Here is a 23,511-nt window from a genome sequence, read left to right as displayed (position 1 = left end):
GATGGCACTTAAAACATCAAATAAAAATACACGTATCGTTGAAAGGACTTTGAGAAATGAATTACTCATCAGGCTAGTCAAATGTGCATTACATCAAAATTAAAAAAATAAAAACCCAAACAAGAGGAATTTCAGCCTTTTATATCTGACTTTATAGGTATTTTCATTTTAAGGTATTCCAGAAACAGTGTTTCTCAAATTCCTCCGGTTGCCAGGGTTTGTCTTATGGTTCCTCCCTTAAGTGTGGAGCCTCTGCGGGCCATCTAACCTTTCTGGACCCAAGTTTCCCCATCTGTAAAATGGGCTCACGGACACCCACTATGAAGGGAGCCTCGGATGCTGCATCCCTGTGCTACTGGAGGCTGCTGCAGTCCCCCAGTGCCCAGCAACAGAGGAGGCTAGATGCTAACCCTTGTGGGTCTATGGCACATCCCAGAGCAGCCACCCCAAAGGGAGAGATGTCTCCCTTTAAAGATTCATGTGAATTTTTCAAGTTCTATCCATGACTTTGCTGTATTTTTATGTCTAAATTGCTTTCCAGGGGACTTCCCTGATCTGCCTTCCAGTCCAGGGGCTGCAGGTTTGATCCCAGGTCAGGAAACAAGATCCCACATACCACAGGGCAACTAAGCCCACGTTCCCCAATTACTGAGTCTGCTAGCCACAACCAGAGAAGTCCAAGCACCACAACATGCCGCAGCTAAGACCCAGTGCAGCCAAGTAATAAATAAGTCAATAAACATTTTTAAATAATAATAATAAATTACTTTCCACTTACATCGCTTAACTTTCTCCCTCCTCTCTCCCTCTGACACTTCTCCAGTAAAATTAATATGCATTGGCTACCCACTTATCTCCTAATGGTAAAAACATCCCAGGTTCAGAAACCCTAGAGGAAAGCTTTATACAAAAATCACACTTCCAAAACCAAACTACACTAAAAAAGTTTAGTGTATAGAAACTGTTTCCCGGATTGCCAAGGACTTTCAGTTCTCCAACATTTCCACCCCGCCTCACCTTGTCTACTCACCATCAGAGATCCAATATAGTAAACACACAGCATGGGAATTGAAAGCAGGAGATGCAATACTAGAGAAGCCAGCATTCAGTGGAGAAGAGTACACTGCAGAGCAATTACCCAACTCATACATTATTCAGGGTAAATTATACCCTGAAAAAGCGTGTTGAGATGTCTCCCACATTTCAAAGGCACAGAGTTGTACTACAGAATTTGGAAATTTCCTGAATAGGGCTCCAAGACTTTAATAAGATCATTGCTCTATCATTTTTAAGGAAAAAGACCTCATCTCTAGTTTCTTGTGTAATATAATAAATCACCTTAACTTATACACTAAAATTCTTATCGTGGTCTTTAGATTAAAAAGACAGATTTGTTCCTAACTTATAAAGCAAACATACTCAAATGGCAGTCTCCCAGTCTAATAACTTCAGAATATTGTTATTTGTAACTGTCTTAAAAAAAGAAAATGCTTACTACTGTGTAACGGTCATATAAAATATTAAGTTAAACTCTCAGCTACCTTTTCTAAGTATAAGTCAAGTTGATCTACAGACTTATATGGGTCATCTATGGAAGGTTATAGAAAAAAAAAGATATGTTTTCTAAAACATAAGTATGGATCTATCCCTTAGGTCTCTGAACCACACAAGAAAAATATCATACTTCAAAGTATCAAATAATTATATATATATAGTAACAATAAATGGAATTGTCTAACCTATTAACCAATTGAAGTAAGATTAAGGAGCATTTTTATATTTGGAATGTAAATGATCCTTTTTCCACTTAGAAATTTAAGTGATGGCTATAAAATTACAAGTATCATCAGCATAAACCACTGGCCTCTTATGATTCATTTCTCTATTATAATTTGTGTCATGAAGTTTGATATATTAAAGCAAAGTTCAGTGTTTTGTTTTGTTTTTTTCCTTCTCATCAGAGGCTTTGGATATCTTTCTACTTTCAGAGAAGAGCTCTAAAGTAAAGCAAAATCACTACATGAATACCTGAAAACTAATATATTCCACTTTTGCAAGTAAATTAAAATTACAGTTGCTGGGAAGATAAGAGACCTCAATTGACTCACATGTTTGAATAGCAAATTATATAGTTTCCTTGGAAATATAAGTGACTATGATCATACCGGGAAATCCCTGGTAGCTTAGAGGGTAAAGCATCTGCCTGCAATGCAGGAGACCCGCATTCAATTCAGGTTTGATCCCTGGGTCGGGAAGATCCCCTGGAGAAGGAAATGGCAACCCACTCCAGCACTCTTGCCTGAAAAATCCCATGGATGGAGGAGCCTGGTAGGCTACAGTCCATGGGGTCGAAAAGAGTCAGGCATGACTGAGCGACTTCACTTCACTTCTTCATGATCATACTATCTGTATAGCAGAAAAAGATTTTTTTCAAGACAAAGTTCTTCCAAAGAGATGGTGATGGTGAAACAGGGACCTGAGCTGCTTCCTGAGCAGGACCTGTCTCAACCAGCTGAACTCTATGAAGGGAGCCTGCAGGCCAGCTCTAGCTTGAAGTTCACTATAGACACCCAGGGGAAAAGGCAACGTGCATCTTTTACAGTCATAAATGTTGCTGCAAATAAGCTACTTAATTTAGTGGGTGGGGGACATTATTTTATATTGTTCCTATTCTAAAGCCAAGACACACTCAATGATTTAAACAAATCAGAAAATGCAGGAGCCTCCACTAAAAATTCAAACTGAACTTCTTTTAAACCTCCCACACACCCTTGACCAAAAACCCTACACCAACAATCCCATTCTCCACAGGTACTCAGTGTTAAAGCCTGGTGTATTCAAATAATTTAAGGTTTTTAAAATATATTTAAGAGGTATATTCTTTATATGTTACAATAAACTGGAATTATACTATAAATTCCAGAGAAGGCAATGGCACCCCACTCCAGTACTCTTGCCTGGAAAATCCCATGGATGGAGGAGTCTGGTGGGCTGCAGTCCATGGGGTCGCTAGGAGTCAGACACGACTGAGCGACTTCACTTTCACTTTTCACTTTCATGCATTGGAGAAGGAAATGGCAACCCACTCCAGTGTTCTTGCCTACAGAATCCCAGGGACGGGGGAGCCTGGTGGGCTGCCGTCTATGGGGTCGCACAGAGTCGGACACAACTGAAGTGACTTAGCAGCAGTAGCATACTATAAATATTGTTCTACATAATCAAAGTCAAATTATCACTGAAGTTTCTAGACTAGCATAGAATCAGAAAGAAAAGAAGTAACTGAATTACCTTAATGGTTCAGTGGATTAAAACTATGACAAAGTGGTACAATCCATGTACTTTATGGGGATTAATTATAAAGAAGTCAAAAGATTGTTCCTATCTACTCTTTGGAGCACTAGTTCAGCAAATAGAGCCAGGAACAAGCATATAAATGTTTGCACTCTGACCATTCCCTGCCCCAATTTTAGGTTCAATATCCACCATGCCCCCCCTTGATTACTGCAAGATTTCTTTTTATATAAAGGAAATTTAAAATTTGTTACAGCTTTTATTCACTATACTTGATTGGGTTACAGCTTGATTATGTCATAGCATCATCCAATTATAAAAATTACAGTGATTAGCTTAAGATGTTAATACATCATAATTTCAGACGTTTCACCCTCATCACCTTGACAGTATTGTTTTTAAGCTACCTATTTGTTATTTTTACAGCAGACTGAGCTCATTCACTACATCTTGGTTTTTCCTAATTTCATTTTCTAGGGTATTCATCTTACAGTTCTTCTACTCACAGATGTTAAATATGTTGCACTGAAGATGAATGCAGTCACTGCTTTGACCTTTAAGAGGCTATGCCTAGAATCTCACATATGTCCACTTTATCAGAGAAATGAATAGTATGGTGTTGGGTCATAATGGCTTGCAATGTGAGCATCCAGACTCACATTTTATTTAAGGAAATTCATCAAATACTTATGAAGCACCAGCTATGTGCCAGGAACTGTGACAACCATTGGCAACACCATGGTGAATGAGATAGGCCTAATCCTTGCCCTCGAAGAGTTTCCAGTCTAGGGAGAAGATAATCATTAAACACAGATCTACAGATATAAAGGGTGTTCTAAAAGACCAGGAAGCAGTGCCTCGGAGTGCAGAGAAACAAAGAGTAAACCACCCTCCTGGGGAGAGGAGATCTCTTCTTGAGAATAAATTCCCCAGGCAAAGATGGATGAGGAGAAGAGACGCTGAACAGTGGAATCTCACAGTAGATGGTCGAAGCGCCTGCTATTTTTGGAAATCAGTGATTCTCAAACATTAACTATCAAACATTTTTAAGCCACTGGGGAACCTCGGAGAGTGAGATCTTCCCACTAAGAAGGTAGACGGGCTCTCAAAGCTCAAGGTTATTGCTTCTAGCTCTGATCTGTCTGTCCAGGCACAAATCAACTTCTGCTCTTGTTCATGCAGAGGTATTGACATTTTTCCCTCCCTCGCTGTGATGTCTCTTCCAGCTACACCCATCTAGAAATAGAGGACAATGTTTCTTATAATGTGATTCAAGGAACATGGGTGCAGAAAGATTTCTGTGGGTAGAACAAGGGACAAACACTAATAATTATGCTTTTTTTTCTTATAAATTCCTTCTTGCTAAATAAATTCAATTGATTCTAGCAAGTCAACTTACAGGAATATATTACATAAATAAAAACAAAACTAAGTTTGGATAACAACACTACACCAAGGGTGTTCTAAACCCATTAATGTCTGTACCTCATATTTTTTCTCCTGTAAAATGGGAATAATAAGACTTGCCTCATTTATAATGGTGAAATGAAAATGTGAAGGCAATGGCACCCCACTCCAGTACTCTTGCCTGGAAAATCCCATGGACAGAGGAGCCTGGTAGGCTGCAGTCCATGAGGTCGCTAAGAGTCGGACACAACTGAGTGACTTCACTTTCACTTTTCACTTTCATGCACTGGAGGAGGAAATGGCAACCCACTCCAGTGTTCTTGCCTGGAGAATCCCAGGGACGGTAGGGCCTGGTGGGCTGCCATCTTTGGGGTCACACAGAGTCGGACACGACTGAAGCGACTTAGCAGCAGCAGCAGTGGGTTTTTAGCAGATAGAGGTTTCCTTTCTTTTTCCCCTTTCTTGCTGCCCACATGCTGACCTTTCTACTGTCATACTTATCTGGCCTGTACCATCAAAGGCAAAATGTAAAACGTTGCCCACTGACTGTGTTTCAAGTTTAAAGTTCAAGATAATCTTACTACTCTCATCATACTTACTACTATCATAGACATAAATAAATACACATATATGCCAGTAAAAAAGAAGTGTTCTTAAAAACAAAAAAGTGTTCTTTAAGACTGGAAATCCTTTTTGTGTACTAATAAACCTTAGGCAGACAGAGAGCTTTGTTGTCACTATGATAAAGATTATTTCCTGGGTGAGTTTATCTTGTTTGATTTCTCTCTAGGTGAAAAGGAGCAGGAGGAGTAGAGACTTTTAAATTAGAATAGAGGCTGACTTTCAGCTCCACCATTTACTAGCTGGCCACATAATTTTATCCTTCCGAGCCTCAGTTTCCTCATGCAATAAACCTGCTACCTTACACGGCATAGGTAAAAAAGTAAAACAATGACTGTGAGGCATAGAACACTCTACCTAGCCTGGCCCAGCGGCTTAACCAAGGTGTGGACTGAGAGAAGGGCCTCAGGTGGAAAACCGTAGGTTTGTGCAAGAGGTTGGAGGTTAGTACACAGAAACTCTGGGTCCCTGGGGGATATGGACCCAGGACCTGCAGCATTTTGGCACATTAGATATGATTTGCTCCATTATGCCATCATGGTCCTTGGTTTTTATCATTCCTGCCTCAAGTTATAAGGATTTGTGTGTAATCAGAAAAAAAAAAAATTACTAGTTGTCTCAGCCTGGGTTGTCTCAGAAAGCAGAGCCAGAGGCCAATGTTTCTGGGCAATGACTTTATCAAGAAGTGCAAACCCAGAAAAGCAGGGGGAGAAACAAAAGAAAGCAAGCCAGGGAAGTCAAAAGCACAAGTGCAGGATACGTCTGGAAGCTGGGTACCAGCTTAGTCTCCCAGGTGAGTTGTACAGGAGGCTGTATAGACTGAGTGTCTCAGAACACTTCACCAAGAGATGGAAAGGAGCTGATTTCCTAGTTTTTTTCCTCTCATCATCCAAAGTTCACTCGACAGGGACTTGGGTCCCCTGCACATCCACTGGGCATGTAGCCCAGCACTGCCACTGCTAGCAGGCTACCCCTCAGCTTTTAACAGAGATGCCCCAGGGCTGTAGGTGAGAGATGTGTGGCTGGGGCACGAGACGAGGGTCTGCCAGTGGGTGCAGGAGGTTGTTCTGATCTCATCAGCTGCCGGCCTGGGACTAAAGGTTCTGGAGACAAGTGAGAACAAGAGGATGTGAAGAGGCTTATTAAAGGTGGCTGAGTCACCCACTGAAATACCAGGCGTGGCCCAGTCCTCACGTGAACCCACGTACCACGCCAAGGAAACGATCCTAAAAGAGTGTGAAGCAGCCTCACAGTGGCTTCTGACTTAAAATCGACTTTCTACTGTGAAACTCTGGTACCTCAAATGGAAAACAAAGGCAACTGAGTCGATGGGGGTGTTTTTTTGCCATAAAGTCTCATCACAGTGAAAACAAGTCTCTGAGGAGCTGGAGATGTACTGGAAGAATGAGACACAGAAGGAAAATAAACTGAGCGGAGCAAATCCAGAGGAGTGTATAAGTCAGGAAACTTTGTTACTACCAGTGAGGTAAAGGAAAAGGGTTCTCTGCTTCACTAAAGAAACATTCTATTAAGAATTTTTAGCTGTTTTAAGGAGAAGGCAATGGCAACCCACTCCAGTACTCTTGCCTGGAAAATCCCATGGATGGAGGAGCCTGGTAGGCTGCAGTCCATGGGGTCACGAAGAGTCAGACACGACTAAGCGACTTCAATTTCACTTTCATGCATTGGACAAGGAAATGGCAATCCACTCCCATGTTCTTGCCTGGAGAATCCCAGGGTTGGGGGAGCCTGGTGGGCTGCTGTCTGTGGGGTCGCACAGAGTCGGACACGACTGAAGTTACTCAGCAGCAGCAGCAGCTGTTTTAATGTATTCTTGTCAAATTGTATGATGCACTAATTATAAGCATATACAGATTTTTATATATGTTTATAAAATTTGCATTAAAGAGGCGGATGCTCAAAATCTTCATAGGCGCTGTCCTGGGAGGGAGGCTACATGAAAAAGAGAAACATGTTTATGTGTTGAACAACATACGTACTAGGAAGAATTCAGACCTGTGCAGATATTGTTCAAAGGAAGAGAAAGGAAATGTGCTTGACTTTAATTTCTTTATAGGCATCAGCTCTCTATTTTTTTTAATCTGGATATTGTTGAATACATCTAGGTACTGATGAAAAGGTCCATGATCCTTTTTCTAAAATCATGCACTATTATTTTTAAAGGAATTATTTTACTTTAAAGAAAATATTTTGTATTTCTAGGGCCCTTGAGAAACATTCTCATTTAAATTCTAATCTTGTGAAAAAAATTCATTTTTGAGTTGTTTCAAATCTGCAGAAAATGATCTAAAAGTTTTATAATTAATGTATAAAGAAGATGTTAAAATGTATCAAAGGATTATATAAAAGACTAACACAAGGAATACAACAATGAAGATAGTGAAAACTTTTTTTAAAAGCAACAAACAGGCTTCAGTTTCTGGAAGAAGAACTGTGTAAATTGCTATAGAATCCATGATCTATGTACTCATACCACCGAGGCATGTTCTTGAAGATCAAGTGCTTTGTTATAGTCGGCCATAGCTTCTTCAATCAGACCTATCTTACCACGAACTTCTGCTCTAAGATTATATATTAGAGCATCATTAGGTTTCAAAGACAAAGCTGTAAAAGAAAAAAATTTTTCAAGGTATCTTTTACGTGAGCACTCAAAAAGACTCATTTTTTAAATACAAATTTTATAATAAATTATAATAACACCTTATTATTACTATAAGTTATTATTAGTAAATAATAGTATATAATAGAAAAATAAAATAACACTTTAGTATTACCTATTTGAAAACATTTTTCCTCATATGTACATTATTTAAGTTACATTTGAATCTTTCTAAGAAAATTAACTCGGGAAACACAGTACAATGTCTTTTTTGAAAGTCGAGCAATATTTGTGTATGGTTTCCCTAATAATTTTCTACATTTTAGCATACCAATGCTGTAAGTTATTATATAAACAAATCTATATTGATTACATTAAAGATAAGATATATAAAACCATTAATTCTAATGTAAATTTATCTAAGCAAATAGACCTGATGTCTTTCTTCTTTTGTCATCTAAAAACAATTCAAACATTGTAATCTTACTCAAAAAATTACCAAAAAAACTATACCTTTACTTAGGTCTTCTTCAGCCAGTTCATATTGCTTTAAACAACAGTAGAAGTATGCTCTGTTAAAATATACTGCAGCCCACAATGGACAGCTTTCAACTACATATGCAAAATCTTCTTTTGCTTCTTCATATCTCTTTAATACTGTATTTGCAATAGCTCGATTCATGGTAGCACATTCATTTTCTGGATCAAACTTTAAAGCCTTTGAGAAGTAGTCACTAGCCTATAGAAATGTGAAGATAATGACAATCTGAATATATTTTAACTGGCAGCTATACAGCAATTTGAAATACTTTTATTATAAAACTCAGGCCATCTGTATCAGATACAGATGATAAGAAGGTACAGTATTTGCAGAGAATGTAAAAGATGATAATAAAACCAACCAATAGTTGGTCTGCTTTGTGTTATCATCCTGCGTCAGCAGTTTTAGATAGCATCAGAGATAAAATACTCCTCTCTGCTGAAGCGAAATGTTCTCCTACCACCTCCCCCTGCTGTCTATGCCCCCACCCCCACCCCACCCCCGCCACACACACACACAAATCCCATATCCCTGTACAACACTATAAGTTAGGAAAAAAGGCCACAACAGGAAAATAAAACATAAGTTAGAAAACTAACACTTTTCATATAAAAGCAGAGTAAGGGCTAAAGAGAGAAGTGAACTTTGAAAATAAAATTCTAAACCATACCAAAAAGGTTTAAAAACACAGTTATACTATGAAAAGCTATAAGGAAAGAAGAAAGAAGATAAAAATCAGCTTTTCAAGAAGATCCAAGATTCCAGATGCTTCGCAACAAATTCTCAAGCTGGAAAGGACCCTGCAAAGTGTGGTCCATAGACCGGTGTTGGGGTCTGAAGTAAGTTAGAAAAATCTTAAAAACTGCTCCTTCACCAAAAATAGCTTGAGATGCTGATTAGACATGCTGCTACTCAAGGTAGGAATCTCTTCTCTAGTTACAGAATGGATAAAAATTTGACTCCTTTGAATTTGAATTCAAAGGAGTTTGAAACCTCTCTAAATTAGGAAAAGCTATTTTTAACAATACAGCTTGCTGAATCCAATTCCTTTACCACTCAATTTTCCCCCAGCACACCACAGTCTGGCTTCTATCTATCTCCCTCTTTCCACGAGGTCAGTTTTTGGTAAGGCTAAGGGTGTTGTCAAGTCCAGCAGACATTTTCTAGCCCTTTCCTTCCACAGCGTTTCTGTGGCACAGATGCCCTTGGTCTCTCCTTCCCCCTTAAAACTCTCTTTGTCCTTGAAACAGGGAGTCTCCCTAGTTTTTCTCCTACCTCTCTGATCATTGTCTATCAGTCTTCTTTATTGGACTATTTTTCTTTCTATTTCCCAGGGATTTGTTCTCAGTTCACTTCCACTGTGGGTGAAGTGTAGCACTGGGAGTGCGGTGCCCAGGAGCCCAGACCTCAGGGCCAGACGTCCAGGGTCCACCACATATTAGCTCCACGCCCTCAGGTGAGTAACTAAAACACTCTGACTCGATGGAAGCAAAAAATCAAACTCTACTTTCAGTGCTGCTATGACAGCTAAGTGAGCTAACAGCTAAAGTACTGAGAACAATATGTAGAATATAATAAAGACTCAATTATACTGATACATCTTTATTTTTTGCCAGTATCTGCAAATGGAGAGATCATAGCCCTCAAGCAATACACCATGAATTTTACTGTTTGTGACTTTTGAGAAGCAATTAGATCAAGACTGTGTAATCCATCTCATCCCAGAATGGGAGCTGTTCTGTGCTGTGGCTAAGTGCAATTTAAGGATCCCTTAAAAAGGCAGCAGAATTGACATTCCTCTGTGAAAAGCTCAAAGAATTCACTCCTGAACAGGAGGCTGGACTCGCAGTCATTACAAATGAGGCAAGGGAATGACTCAAAGCAGGGCCAAGACTTCCTTCAAAAAGTAATTGAAGTTTCATTTTAACTAACCAATAAGTCCTCAATAAAAACTACACAATTCAAAATCACAAAAGGATGACTTCAATCAGGTAGAAGCTAACACCTACCTCAGCTAAAATAAATGAACTTAGTAAAACACTATAGTATGGCTAACTGTGAACAATGTAACTTTCTATTACAGCTTTAAATATATACTACTTAGGAAATGAAAGCCTATATATTTAACGAGGTTACTAGAAGAACAGGAGTATTATCACCCATGGAGTAGTTAGAGAACAAAGATGCCTACCACAATGGATGGCCTTGATTTAACAACGGGTCTAATTTCCTCATGCATGTGTGTGTACATGATAAGTCAATCAGTCATGTCCGCCTCTTTGCAACCTCATGGACTACAGCACACAAGGCTTCCCTGTCCATCACCAACTCCCAGAGCTTGCTCAAACTCACGTCCATCGAGTTGGTAATGTCATCCAGCCATCTCATCCTCTATCGTCCCCTTCTCCTCCTGCCTTCAATCTTTCCCAGCATCAGGGTCTTCTCCAATGAGTCAGTTCTTCACATCAGGTGGCCAAAGTATTGGAGCTTCAGCATCAGTCCTTCCGATGAATATTCAGGACTGATTTCCTTTAGGATTGACTGAAGTCACTTCAGTCATGTCCAACTCTTTGTGACCCCATGGACTGTAACCTGTCAGGCTCCTGTTCATGGGATTCTCCAGGCAAGAATACTGGAGTGGGCTGCCATTTCCTTCTCCAGAGATCTTCCTGATCCAGGGACTGAACCTACATCTCTTCTGTCTCCTGCACTGGCAGGAGGGTTCTTTACCACTAGTGCCACCTGGGAGGCTAGAACTTATTTACTAGCTTCTAGATGCTTTCTCGGAGAAGGCGATGGTGACCCACTCCAGTACTCTTGTATGGAAAATCCCATGGACAGAGGAGCCTGGTAGGCTGCAGTCCATGGGATCGCTGAGTCAGACATGACGGAGCGACTTCACTTTCACTTTTCACTTTCATGCATTGGAGAAGGAAATGGCAACCCACTCCAGTGTTCTTGCCTGGAGAATCCCAGGGACGGGGGAGCCTGGTGGGGTGCTGTCTATGGGGTCGCGCAGAGTCGGACATGACTGAAGTGACTCGGCAGCAGATGCTTTCTGATTCAAATTGTGTTTCTAGAATTTCAATAGACTCTATCCCTAAATCTAAAATTCGTTCAGAACCATACCTGTAAGTTCCCTCATACTTGTAATTAATTAGAAGGCTGACTCAGTTATTATTGAAAAGTCACCTGTAGTTCATGATGCATCCAAATGGGGTTTAAAACCATTAAGCTACTAACTAATCACAAAAGAAGCCAGAACACATACATGTCTTAACCCTCTAGAGATTATTTAGTTTATTGAAGACCCTTCCTCCTGGCCCTAAATCTTCCATCCATAGTCAGAAATAAAATGGGGAGGAGGGTGTACAGCAAATAGAAGAATTTTTCTCCCCCAAAAAACCACAGAGCATACAAAAATAGCTGAATAAACCACTCTCCAAGTCTGCTTGTCTCTGAAGAGAGCACGTACTAGAAAGCCCAGGTATCCAGTCTATCAAGACAGAGGACAGACTATATTTTAGATCAAATATTTGCCCAGCTGATGTGCCCCTAGTTTGAGAAAAAAGAGCCATACTTTTTAAGTATGATCAAAATTCAAACTACACTTTAGATCTAACCAAACAGTCTTATACATGATATCCATAGAGTTATTAGGGACAAATAAGCTTAAAATGTGAGAGTTTCCTTCTCACGTGGACCACAAGCAGTTATGGAAACAGAAAATTGCCCTGGGCATTGTGTGTGTCTTAATCTCATTAACTAACTCTCTAGCACACAGAAACATTGCCAAAACCCAGCTGGAGAGTAGTCTGAGCTTGACAAAGTTTAAGGTGACTTACCCTGACCGTCAGCCTCGGAAGACATTAGACTCCCAGCTATCTGAGGTCTGAGCTATGATGATCTCATTCACGCTTTACACAATAATATCTTTGATAATTCTCTGTCCCAGAATCTAACTTCACCTCTGAAGTCAACCAGCCTCATCATAGGGGTCAGCAAGCCAACTGATCTAACTCGGGAAAGAATGAAGGCAACTGCAGTAGAAATAGAATGGAAATGGCATGTGTGAGAAAAAACTAAGAAGCAAAACTGACAGACGACTGATTAGAGGAAGCTGAGGAAGAAAAATCATGATTGAGGCAATATTTTTACTCAGGTGACTCTAAGGAATGACATCTTGAGTTTGAGACAGGGTTTCTAGGAAGAAGAGCCGGACGGGGTGTAGAAGATACAGAGATTAATTCCGTTTTGAGTCTAACGCACTTATAAAGCATCCTGTTTTAGCAACTGATAAGTATGGGTTAGGAGCTCAGAAGAAAGGTAGAGGCTGACATGCAGCATAAGCCATGGGTATGGATGTGCTTTCTGAGTAAGGAAATATAGGGGAAGAGACAGGAGTGTGATTCCAGGCATTAAAGAGCTTTCCTGGAAGGAGGAGATAAGAGACTAACTCAGAGAAATGGTTGTGGAGTGACACAAAGCCATACTGAATTTGTATAGAAAGAATTATATACAAAGCAGTATAGAGTCAAGATCTCACTTTAAATTTAACCACAAACTTCAAATGAGAACTTAAAGTTGTCTGGTAGTCCTGCTATACTTCCCTGGCATGTTCACACTACCACTCTCTAGAACAATTATTTCACATGTTCTCTTTCCTCTTCAAAACTCCTAGCCACACGTCCCCCTTTTTGCCTATCCATCCTCACTCTTAACTGGTAAATGATACTCATATCTAATGGAAAAACTATAATCAATAAACAGAAATGCCTACTATCAAAATCTACCTATCAGACTTCCCAGGTGGTGCAGTGGATAAGAATCCACCTGCCAAGACAGTGGGCACAGGTTCCATCACTGGTCTGGGAAGATTCCACATGCCGAGGAGAACCTAAACTTGTGTGCCACAACCACTGAGCCTGCGCTCTAGGGCCAGTGAGCCACAACTATGGTGCCCACGTGCCACAACTCCTGAAGCCCCCACGCCTAGAGCCCACGCTCCGCAACAAGAGAAGCCACCGCAGCGAGAAGCCTGCGAACCACAATGAGGATCTGCCCCCATTCACCGCAACTAGCTGAGCACCGAAGAATTGGTACCTTTGAACTGTGGTGTTGGAGAAGACTCTTGAGAGTCCCTTGGACTGCAAGGAGATCCAACCAGTCCATCCTAAAGGAAATCAGTCCTGAATAGTCATTGGAAGGACTGATGCTGAAGCTGAAACTCCAATACTTTGGCCACCTGATGTGAAGAAATGACTCATTTGAAAAGACTCTGATGCTGGGAAAGATTGAAGGCAGGAGGAGAAGGGGACGACAGAGGATGAGACAGTTGGATGGCATCACCGACTCTATGGACATGGGTTTGGGTGGACTCCGGGAGTTGGTGATAGACAGGGAGGCCTGGCGTGCTTCAGTCCACGGGTTCACAAAGAGTCGGACATGACTGAGCGACTGAACTGAACACCGCAACCAGAGAAAGCCTGCACAAAGCAACAAAAATCTAGTGCAATCAAATTAAAAAGCAATTAAAAAAAAAACTATCCATCTACAGCAGCGGTACTCTCTTTTGTACTCTGTGCGTTCCTTCACGACATAACGGATAGTGTGACCTGCTCTCTTCAAAGCCCACCCCGGAACTTCCAAACTTTAGACCCATCAAATTCTGAAAGGTTTTGATCCTAATTATCCCTATCACTCTCTTCTGCACCAACAATTTCTCCTTTTCCACCATATTCTTTCATTAACATAGGGGCATGAATCAATATCCCTCATATTTAAAAAAATTAAAAATAGCAACACCTTACTCCACTCCACCCATCACCCCCATTTCACTACTTCTCTTCACAGGAGAATTTCTTCAACTAGTTGAACTGTCTAATTCTTCACCTCACATTTTCTCCAAAACCCTTTCCACTTAAGACTCTGGTGCCATTGCTATTCCAATGATGTTCTTCCCAAAGTCATCAAGGATTCTCTCCATCGTTTCTCCTGGACTTCTCAGCAGCATTTGACACAGGACACATTTCTTAAAGCACTTTATTCTTGAGGTGATATGTGTTCTCCTGTTTTTCTTCCCATCATCCTGGCTGGATATTCCCTTCTCAGTCTACTCTCTGGCATCTCCTCTCTGCCTCACTTCTAAACACTGATGTTGCCCCAGAGCTTGCTCCTTAAACCCCTTCTCTCCACCTACATTATCCACCCAGGTAAACTTCTATAGTCCCACACACATGTTAATACTGATATAGTACTGCTTACATGAGGTGGTATTAGATGTTTATCACACTACTAATATTATATTATTTTCTATTTCTTCCTCCAATAAAATGTAAACTACATCATAAAAGAAGTCTTCCTTGTCTCGTTTAGCTCTGTATCCTCAGGGTCTTCATTAACTCCTAGCAGATGGCAGGTACATTATAAACATAAGGAGATTAAAAGAATGAAGAGCTAAGTGGAATCAGGAAGTACTTGCTCAACTTTTCCAGCAAAATGCAAAGGACTGTAGCCTCTCAGTAGATAAAGGTGTCCCAAAGATCACTTTTAAGGGGTATGGTCACAATATCGAGTGGTAGAGGAGAATACAGAGGTTATAGATCTCAGAAAATGCAAGCAATAAAAACAACTTTTTAAGATGAGTATGTTATCTTAGAAGCAAGGACTGTGAGAAGTTCTGAGAAACACAGAGCTTGTGATAAAAGTCTTCCCAAACCAGGCTACACTAAATAGAACAGACTGTAAAGTCCTTTGCAATAGCATCAGAGGTAGCTCAACTCAGAAAGTTACCATGGACCATCACCCTGTTTCCCACAGGAATCTCTGCTTTTAGTCCAGGAGAAAAAAATTATCTCACTCAAATGTAACTAACAGAAAAGTCATTTGCCTGCCTTCACTGCAAAAACCAAAGATAAAAAATTAACAGATTTTCAGAAATAAAATAAAAGTGACCAGAAAAAAGTATTGCTACACTGTAGATAAAAATTATAACATTATAAAATGAACTAGAAAAAACTGGTAAGAAATTGCATTTAATTTTTTTTAATTAAATAAATAAATAATCTATCTTTAAAAAGAGGTGGCCAGGAAGATATGTCATGGAAATGGCATAGAAAAGAATTTTAAAGAAACCTGAATTGTAAGGTCCACAAGGGAATAACAAATAGAAAACACAGTAAAGATTTAGAAAGTGTTAGTCGATCAGTTGTGTCTGACTCTTTGCGACTCCATAGACTGTAACCCACCAGGCTCCTCTGTCCATGGAATTCTCCAGGCAAGAATACTGGAGTGGGTTGCCATGCCCTCCTCCAGGGGATCTTCCCAACCCAGGGATAGAACCTAAGTCTCCCAGGTTGCAGGCAGATTCTTTACTGTCTGAGCCATCAGGAAAGCCCAAAGATTTAGGAGAGAGATGCAAAAGAAAATGAAACAGAAATTAAGAGATTAAAAATTGCTTGAAAAAAAAATAACTAGCATATAGAAGTCAAAAGCATCCCATTTATAATAATTGGTATTCACTGCCATTGAAGAAAATGAAAATAGTGAAACAGAAAAATTCTTACACTGAATTCAACAAATTTTCTGGAATCTAAATATTGAAAATGCATACTCTGTACTTACAACTTGACCCCAAAAGGTCAATTCTAACAAATACTTGAATAAAACTTTTCATTTATAAAAACAAAAAAAACTTTGGTGATTCTGACAAAAAAAAGTCATCGACAACAAAAATCAGGTTTGCATCAGACTTTAGGTACCAACATATATAACACCAAAAAATAGTGAAAGACACAAGACATTCAAGGAAAGAAAAAGTGAGTCAAGGATACTAAATCCAGACATGCTGTCTTAAGACATAAAGGCTGCAGGCTAACAGCTGTGAACATGAAACAATTCAAGGAATGTGAACCCTTTCTCAAGACTCTATTTGTTGTGGCTGTTGTTCAATCACTAAGTCATGTCCAACTGTTTGTGACCCCATGGACTGCAGCCTACCAGGCTCCTCTCTCCATGCGATTTTCCAGGCAAGAATACAGCGGTGGGTTGCCATTTCCTTCTCCAGGGGATCTTTCTGACACAGAGATTGAACCCGGGTCTCCTGCATTGGCAGGTGGATTGTTTACCATTACTGACTGAGGGAAGTCCCCAGGACTCTACTAGAAGACCAATTTTAGGGCACCAAAAGATGATTGGTTAGAAGGAAAACTTTGGCAAAAAGCCTGGTGAGGAGAATTAAATATATTCAACTGAAGAACTAAGACTAAAACAAAAAGTAAGGATGAAAAAATAGTATGCAAATATTAAATCTTCTGGCAGCATAGGAATAATGAAGAACAAAATGGGAAAATACAGAGAGAATGGAAAGCAAGTTAATGTGACAAGTTTGACAAGTTGACAGAACAAGCTCAAGCATATTTAAGTATATAAATATAAACCTTTTTTAAAAGAGAAAACTATGAACTAAAAGTGACTAATGTGTGAAAGGGAGAAGTAAGAGGGAAAGATATTAAAGGGTCATTTTATTGTTCTTCATAGCAAAGAACTTCCCTGGTGGCTCAGACCATACAAAATCTGCCTGCAATGTCGGAAACCCGGGTTTGATCCCTGGGATGGGAAGATCCACAGGAGGAGAGCATGGCAACTCACTCCAGTATTCTTGCCTGGAGAACCCCCATGGACAGAGGAGCCTGGTGGGCTATAGTCCATGGGGTCACAAAGAGTCAGACACAACTGAGGGACTCAGCACAGCACACAGCGCAGCACAGTAAAGAAACTAAAGAATTAAGGAAGTAAGGGTACAAAGGCATTTTTATAAAGGTAATCACTAAAGCAAAACTGCAAGGAGATCAAACCAGTCAATCCTCAAGGAAAATCAATACTGAATATGCATTGGAAGGACTGATGCTGAAGCTGAAGCTTTAAAACTTTGGTCACCTGATGTGGAGAGACTATTCACTGGAAAAGACTCTGACGCTGGGAAAGGATGGAGACAAAAGGAGAAGGGGTGGCCGAAGATGAGATGTTTAAATGGCATCACCACTCAATGGACATGAATTTGAGCAAATTCCAGGAGATAGTGAAGGATGGAGGAGCCTGGTGGGCTGCAGTTCCTGAGGTTGCAAAGAGTCGGACATGACTCAGTGACTGAACAACAAAGCAAAACTATAAACCTTCCTAAATGTTAGGAAAAATTCTAAATTTTTAAATAAAACAAACCACAGAATAAAAATTTAAATACATGTAAACAGAAAATACGACATAAAATAACAGAACTAAGACCAAATATACTGACTATGCGAAAATATAAATGGGATACTTATTAAAAGATAAATATTTTCAAATTTTGTCATCTAAAACAAAATCCAACTCTACACTGTAGGAAACAGACAAAACTAAAACAAAGAATTTTAAACACGGAAAATAAAAGGAAGGACAAAAATACCAAGCAGAAGCAAATCAAATTAAATCAGAGGTCCGGATCTTCATATCAGATAAAGGAGAATTTATTCCAAAGAGAAACAAATAAAAGCATTTGTAACACTGAAGATTACAATTCACAATGTATATATAATGTGTATTAATATCTATACATGAAATACTATATTTCATAAGGTGGGAATTAAACAGATATAACTGGAGAAGGAAACGGCAACCCACTCCAGTATTCTTGACTGAGAAATTCCATGGACAAAGGAGCCTGGAGGGCCATAGTGCATGGGGTCACAAAGAGTTGGACACAACTCAACCACTGCTGCTGCTGCTGCTAAGTCACTTCAGTCGTGTCCGACTCTGTGCGACCCCATAGACAGCAGCCCACCAGGCTCCCCTGTCCCTAGGATTCTCCAGGCAAGAACACTGGAGTGGGTTGCCATTCCCTTCTCCGATGCATGAAAGTGAAAAGTGAAAGTGAAGTTGCTCAGTCGTGTCCAACTCTTAGCGACCCCATGGACTGCAGCCCACCAGGGATTTTCCAGGCAAGAGTACTGGAGTAGGTTGCCACTCAACCACTAAACAAGAACAAAAGAGATATAAAGAAACCTACATAGGATCACACTAATTATAGGATACTTGAATAAACCTTTCTCTGTAGAAGATAAACCAAATGAACAAAATAGTATGAATAAAGATTAATTTAAATATAATTAATAAGGTATATCTTATACATTTCAACACTATATGCCCATGATAGAAACTCTTTTTGGGAAGGCCCCTGGAATATTAAAGAAAAAAAAGTCATCATGTATTAGACCACATTAAAACCCAATAAATTTCAATATTCACAAAGATAAAAATCCTCCCTCCTGAACATTTTAAGTGCTCCATCAATTTATCCTTTAATCAAAGGGGAAATTTGGCTAAAGTTTCAAGTGCAACATTTTGGGAAAACAAAAATAAAAACATTAAAGACCAAAATTCAGAGGATACTGCTGAAAACATTACTTGGGGGAAAGGCATAACCCTTAACAACTTACCACAATATAAGTGAAAGAGTGAATAGATAGATTAAGCTCTGACTCAACAAATTAGACAAAGAATATAATAAAATTGAAGATAAAGAGCAAAAGAGTAAACAAAGATTTAAAAAAACACAACAAATAGTTTGATTCATGTAATGCATTACAATTCAAATATAATACATTCAAAATATAAAATATCATCTACTAACCCAACACTTTCATTTCAGACATTATGAACTGATGCTGAAAAAAAAGACTGTTGCCATAAAAACCAGAAGTAACATACATATCTCCTCACCCCCAGTCAAGTGCTCATGTGACTGATACTTAAGGCAGAAATTACTATGAGCTAGACAATTACATCCGGAGAAGGCAATGGCACCCCACTGCAGTACTCTTGCCTGGCAAATCCCATGGACAGAGAAGCCTGGTAGGCTGCAGTCCATGGGGTCACTATGAGTCAGACAGGACTGAGGGACTTCGCTTTCACTTTTCACTTTCATGCATTGGAGAAGGAAATGGCAACCCACTCCACTGTTCTTGCCTGGAGAATCCCAGGGACGGGGGAGCCTGGTGAGCTGCCATCTATGGGGTCGCACAGAGTCGGACACCACTGAAGCGACTTAGCAGCAGCAGCAGCAGCAATTACATCATGAAAGACAGTCTGGAAGAAAGTCTGAGATTTTGCTAAATGGGGGCGAAAAGCAGAGAATTCCAGGTGGGAAGCTGGCAACCATGGACAGCAAGGAGACTGCAGGCACCTGGAGAAGTCCAAAACAATGTTTACTGGACAGGTGTTGAGCGGCTGATAATAATGAGAAGAATAAATCCACAGAGGTGTAAACATTTAATACATAATTATAAGCATTCTTATGAAAGAGAAAATCTCCTAAAGAGCTAATGAATGCCTGAGACATAAGGACTGCATTTTGAAACTATATGTAATGAAGAAAGCACTTAGTGTCAAAAAGAAAACGAGAAGGAAAACTCACATTACCTGGGAAAATTGCCTGTGATGAAAGTAGATATTTCCTGCATTAAAGTAAGCCAGCGAGTAAGTGGGGTTTAAAGAAATTGCTTCTTGATAGTCTCTCATTGCGTTCTGTTGTTGACCCATAAACTCATGAATCACACCACGATTTGTTAAGAATTCTGCTGTAGCATTGATCTGCAATATAATATAAGAGTAGTTAGTGTCTGGGAATAGTATTTATCTCCGATTTCATGTCTGCAAAAATGGACATTATGAAATCTCTTTGTGGGAAGCTAGTGATTTTATAGGGCAGGTGAAACCCCACTAGAGCAAACATTTTGAGAAAGGACTCGGCATGAAGTTGGTTCAATGCCAACATTTTGTTGATTTGGTTGCAATAAAACAAATAATCTTAGTGCTTTACTCAGTTCCTTTGCAAAGAATGGGGCTTAAGAATAGATGCATGAGGAAAAGCTTGTCTGTTTAGCTCTGTTAAGCTGGAGGAGAAATTTAAAAGTTAACATGTTTATTTGTCCCATGCAGTATAGCAATTACCTTTCAGGTCTTTCCTTTTTCTGATCTCAAATATTACAATATCTACCCAAATATACAAAAAAAAAAAGAATCCAAAATCGAGAAGACAAAAAGCAGATTTTCTGTCTCTGAATTTATTTGCCATTTCACTATAAAAAAAGCTGGGGATTTACATTATTCTTTCTTTAGTTCCTTCAAAGCCAGAACATTATTTTTTTAATTATAAAATAATATTGATGTATCATGAAGCTATAAATTTGCATGTACTAAGAGGAATCAACATTTATTAGAAATGTATTTTCAAAATTTTAAATACATTTAAGTTAGAAAACTGGCAAGCTATAATAACTCTCTATTCTGCGAAACTCCTGGGGGAAAAAAATACAAATATTATTTTTTCTACAAGTCACTTTTAAAAGGCAACAGAGGACTTCTTACTTCATCTTATTCACCGATGACATTAATTTACACTAATGATAATATAAATGGATTTTTACCTTTATGGCAGCATTTATATCCTGAAATGCAGCAAAATTATCACCCATCTGAAGACAGACCACAGCTCTTCCTTCATAGGCTAGGTAGCTCTTTGGATCAACTTCCATAGCAATGGTAAAGTGGTTCCAAGCTTTCTGGAATTTTCCTTGGGCCTAAAATAATTTTCCATTTACACCAAGTAGGAAATTGTCCATATCATGACAAATGTTTATGATTCTAACTTAAATAAAGTCTTTTAGTAAGGGTATATTTATATTGTGCTAAATCTAAGATATTTTAAACAAGGAAGTAGGCTGTACTGTGAATACATTCAAATGACTGATTCCCCTGAGTATTTATGCTGAAATTTTTATTAGTTGAAATAAATCTGATTATCAGTCATCTCTTAGACAGGTCTTCAACAACATAAAATCTTGACCCCCATGGAAACACCAATGCTTCTGACAATCACTACAAAATTTACATTGAGTTCTGAAAGCTCAGTTGGTAAAGAATCCACCTGCAATGCAGGGGACCCCAGTTCAATTCCCGGGTTGGAAAGATCTGCTGGAGAAGGGATACGCTACCCACTCCAGGATTCTTGGGCTTCCCTTGTGGCTCAGCTGGTCAAGAATCCACCTGCAAAGCGGGAGAGTTGGGTTTGATCCCTGGGTTGGGAAGATCCCCTGGAGAAGGGAATGGCTACCCACTCCAGTATTCTGGCCTAGAGAATTCCATGGACTGTATAGTCCACAGGGTAGCAAAGAGATGGACATGACTGAGCACCTTTCACTTTCACTGCACACACAGGCAGGAATCGTTTATTTGCTTGGCATTGAAACTCTAGTTATACATATTATACATAACAAAATAAATATGTGCTCAATAATTAAACAAATAAACTAATGGTATAAAGTGAAAGTGTATAAACTATACAGTCCATGGAATTCTTCAGGCCAGAATACTGGAGTGGGTAGCCTTTCCCTTCTCCAGGGGATCTTCCCAACCCAGTGTTGAACCCAAGTCTCCAGCATTGCAGGTGGATTCTTTACCAGCTGAACCACAAGGGAAGCCCATCATGGTATAAAACCTAGCTGTTAAATTGCACCAGTGTCTGGCATTTTAGGATCACTATACACATCCCATGAAAAATGCATACAAATCAACCAAGCAGGTATTTATACCAACCTTAGTACCAACTGGAAAAAAAGAGAGAAGGTTAGGAGAGGGACACTGTTAGCAGAAAGATGTCAGTATTTCCTAGAGAAGACCAGTTGACAACTAAATAAATCATCACAGAAAGGCAGTGAGTTGATAAATTCAGCACAGTCCAGGGCCTGTCTTTTATTCCTGTGGGCTCAAAAACCCAACTTGCCAGTCTCAGAAGCTGACTCTCACGTAAACCAATTGACTCTTGAATAAAACTAATACAAAATAGAACTTAGAGTTAACTAGACACTGTCTTTGGGAGAAGGCAATGGCAACCCACTCCAGTTCTCTTGCCTGGAAAATCCCATGGACAGAGGGGCCTGGTGGGCTGCAGTCCATGGGGTCGCTAGGAGTCGGACACGACTGAGCGACTTCACTTTCACTTTTCAGTTTCATGCATTGGAGAAGGAAATGGCAACCCACTCCAGTGTTCTTGCCTGGAGAATCCCAGGGATGGCGGAGCCTGGTGGGCTGCCATTTATGGGGTCGCACAGAATCAAACACGACTAAAGTGACTTAGCGGCAGCAGCAGCAGACACTGTCTTTAACCAGTAAACTTCTCCCTCACAGTAAATTATGTGAAAATCAACATCACCATCACATGTTCATTTGATAAACAAGGAATTGAACTTGTCTGGTCCTGACAACATCTGTTTTGCTCTCTTCCACGTCTCTAGTGCTAGGCACGTAGAAGGGGAATCTGTTTCGTATTTATCTAAAAAATGGTCACTCTTGGCCCTAAATAGGATTTGATGGGGTTTTCTAGCTTTCATTTTTCAGTCCTTCCTTTCCTGATTCAATTCCTCCTCATACTGACGAGTTTTTCAATTCTCCTTCAGCTTGATATATACCCAGTGAGATCTTCATAAAATACAGATCTGATGTCAGTGCTCTGGTGAGTGATATTCACATTTTTAACTGACCTAGACCAGTTACACTGACCTTCACCTCCAGTCATTACTCAGTTCTGCAGTCTTATCCCACATCACTCTCCCCTTGTCCATAACATTCTGTCTCCTTTAAGCCCTCTGTCTCTTTCTCACCAAATGAGCTGGTCCCTCTCTGTGGAACACCGTGTTCTAAGCCCCAACTCTTACTCCTAATTACTAGTTTTTCATACCTCGATTTAAATGTTAATTTCTCAAAAAGTCTTTCCTCATCCCCTCAAACAAAGCTGTTTCCTTCATATAAACTGTCCTAAAACCCATCCTTTTTTTTTTTTTATACTTATCCTGAGTATAATTAAGTAATTATTCACGTGCCAGCTTGATGCTTATCCCTTCAATAGGTAGTAAACTCTACGAGAAGAACCCAGTGTCTTTTCACCACTGTAGCCCTAGGCCTAGGTCAGTCCCTGTCCTGTACTAGGTGCCCAGCA

The 23,511-nt window shown here is 39.7% G+C and overlaps 1 protein-coding gene across 1 annotated transcript in view; it reads right to left on the bottom strand.

Moving 5' to 3' along the window:
- Positions 1–7,693: 7,693 nt before the first annotated feature.
- TTC6 (tetratricopeptide repeat domain 6) overlaps positions 7,694–23,511 on the bottom strand; it is a 198,591-nt gene continuing 182,773 nt past the window's right edge. Inside the window, exons 29-32 of the mRNA XM_070358765.1 lie at positions 20,945–21,097; positions 19,938–20,108; positions 8,453–8,678; positions 7,694–7,944 (exon numbers count right to left, since the gene is read on the bottom strand). Of these exons, the coding sequence (XP_070214866.1) occupies positions 7,808–7,944; positions 8,453–8,678; positions 19,938–20,108; positions 20,945–21,097 (687 nt within the window). The 3' untranslated portion in view covers positions 7,694–7,807. The remainder of the gene's footprint in view (positions 7,945–8,452; positions 8,679–19,937; positions 20,109–20,944; positions 21,098–23,511) is intronic.

This window comes from Bos mutus, chromosome 21 (assembly GCF_027580195.1).
Source record: "Bos mutus isolate GX-2022 chromosome 21, NWIPB_WYAK_1.1, whole genome shotgun sequence".
NCBI lineage: Eukaryota > Metazoa > Chordata > Mammalia > Artiodactyla > Bovidae > Bos > Bos mutus.
Note: the sequence above shows the minus strand (reverse complement) of the source record. Positions and strands in the feature narration are given on the sequence as shown.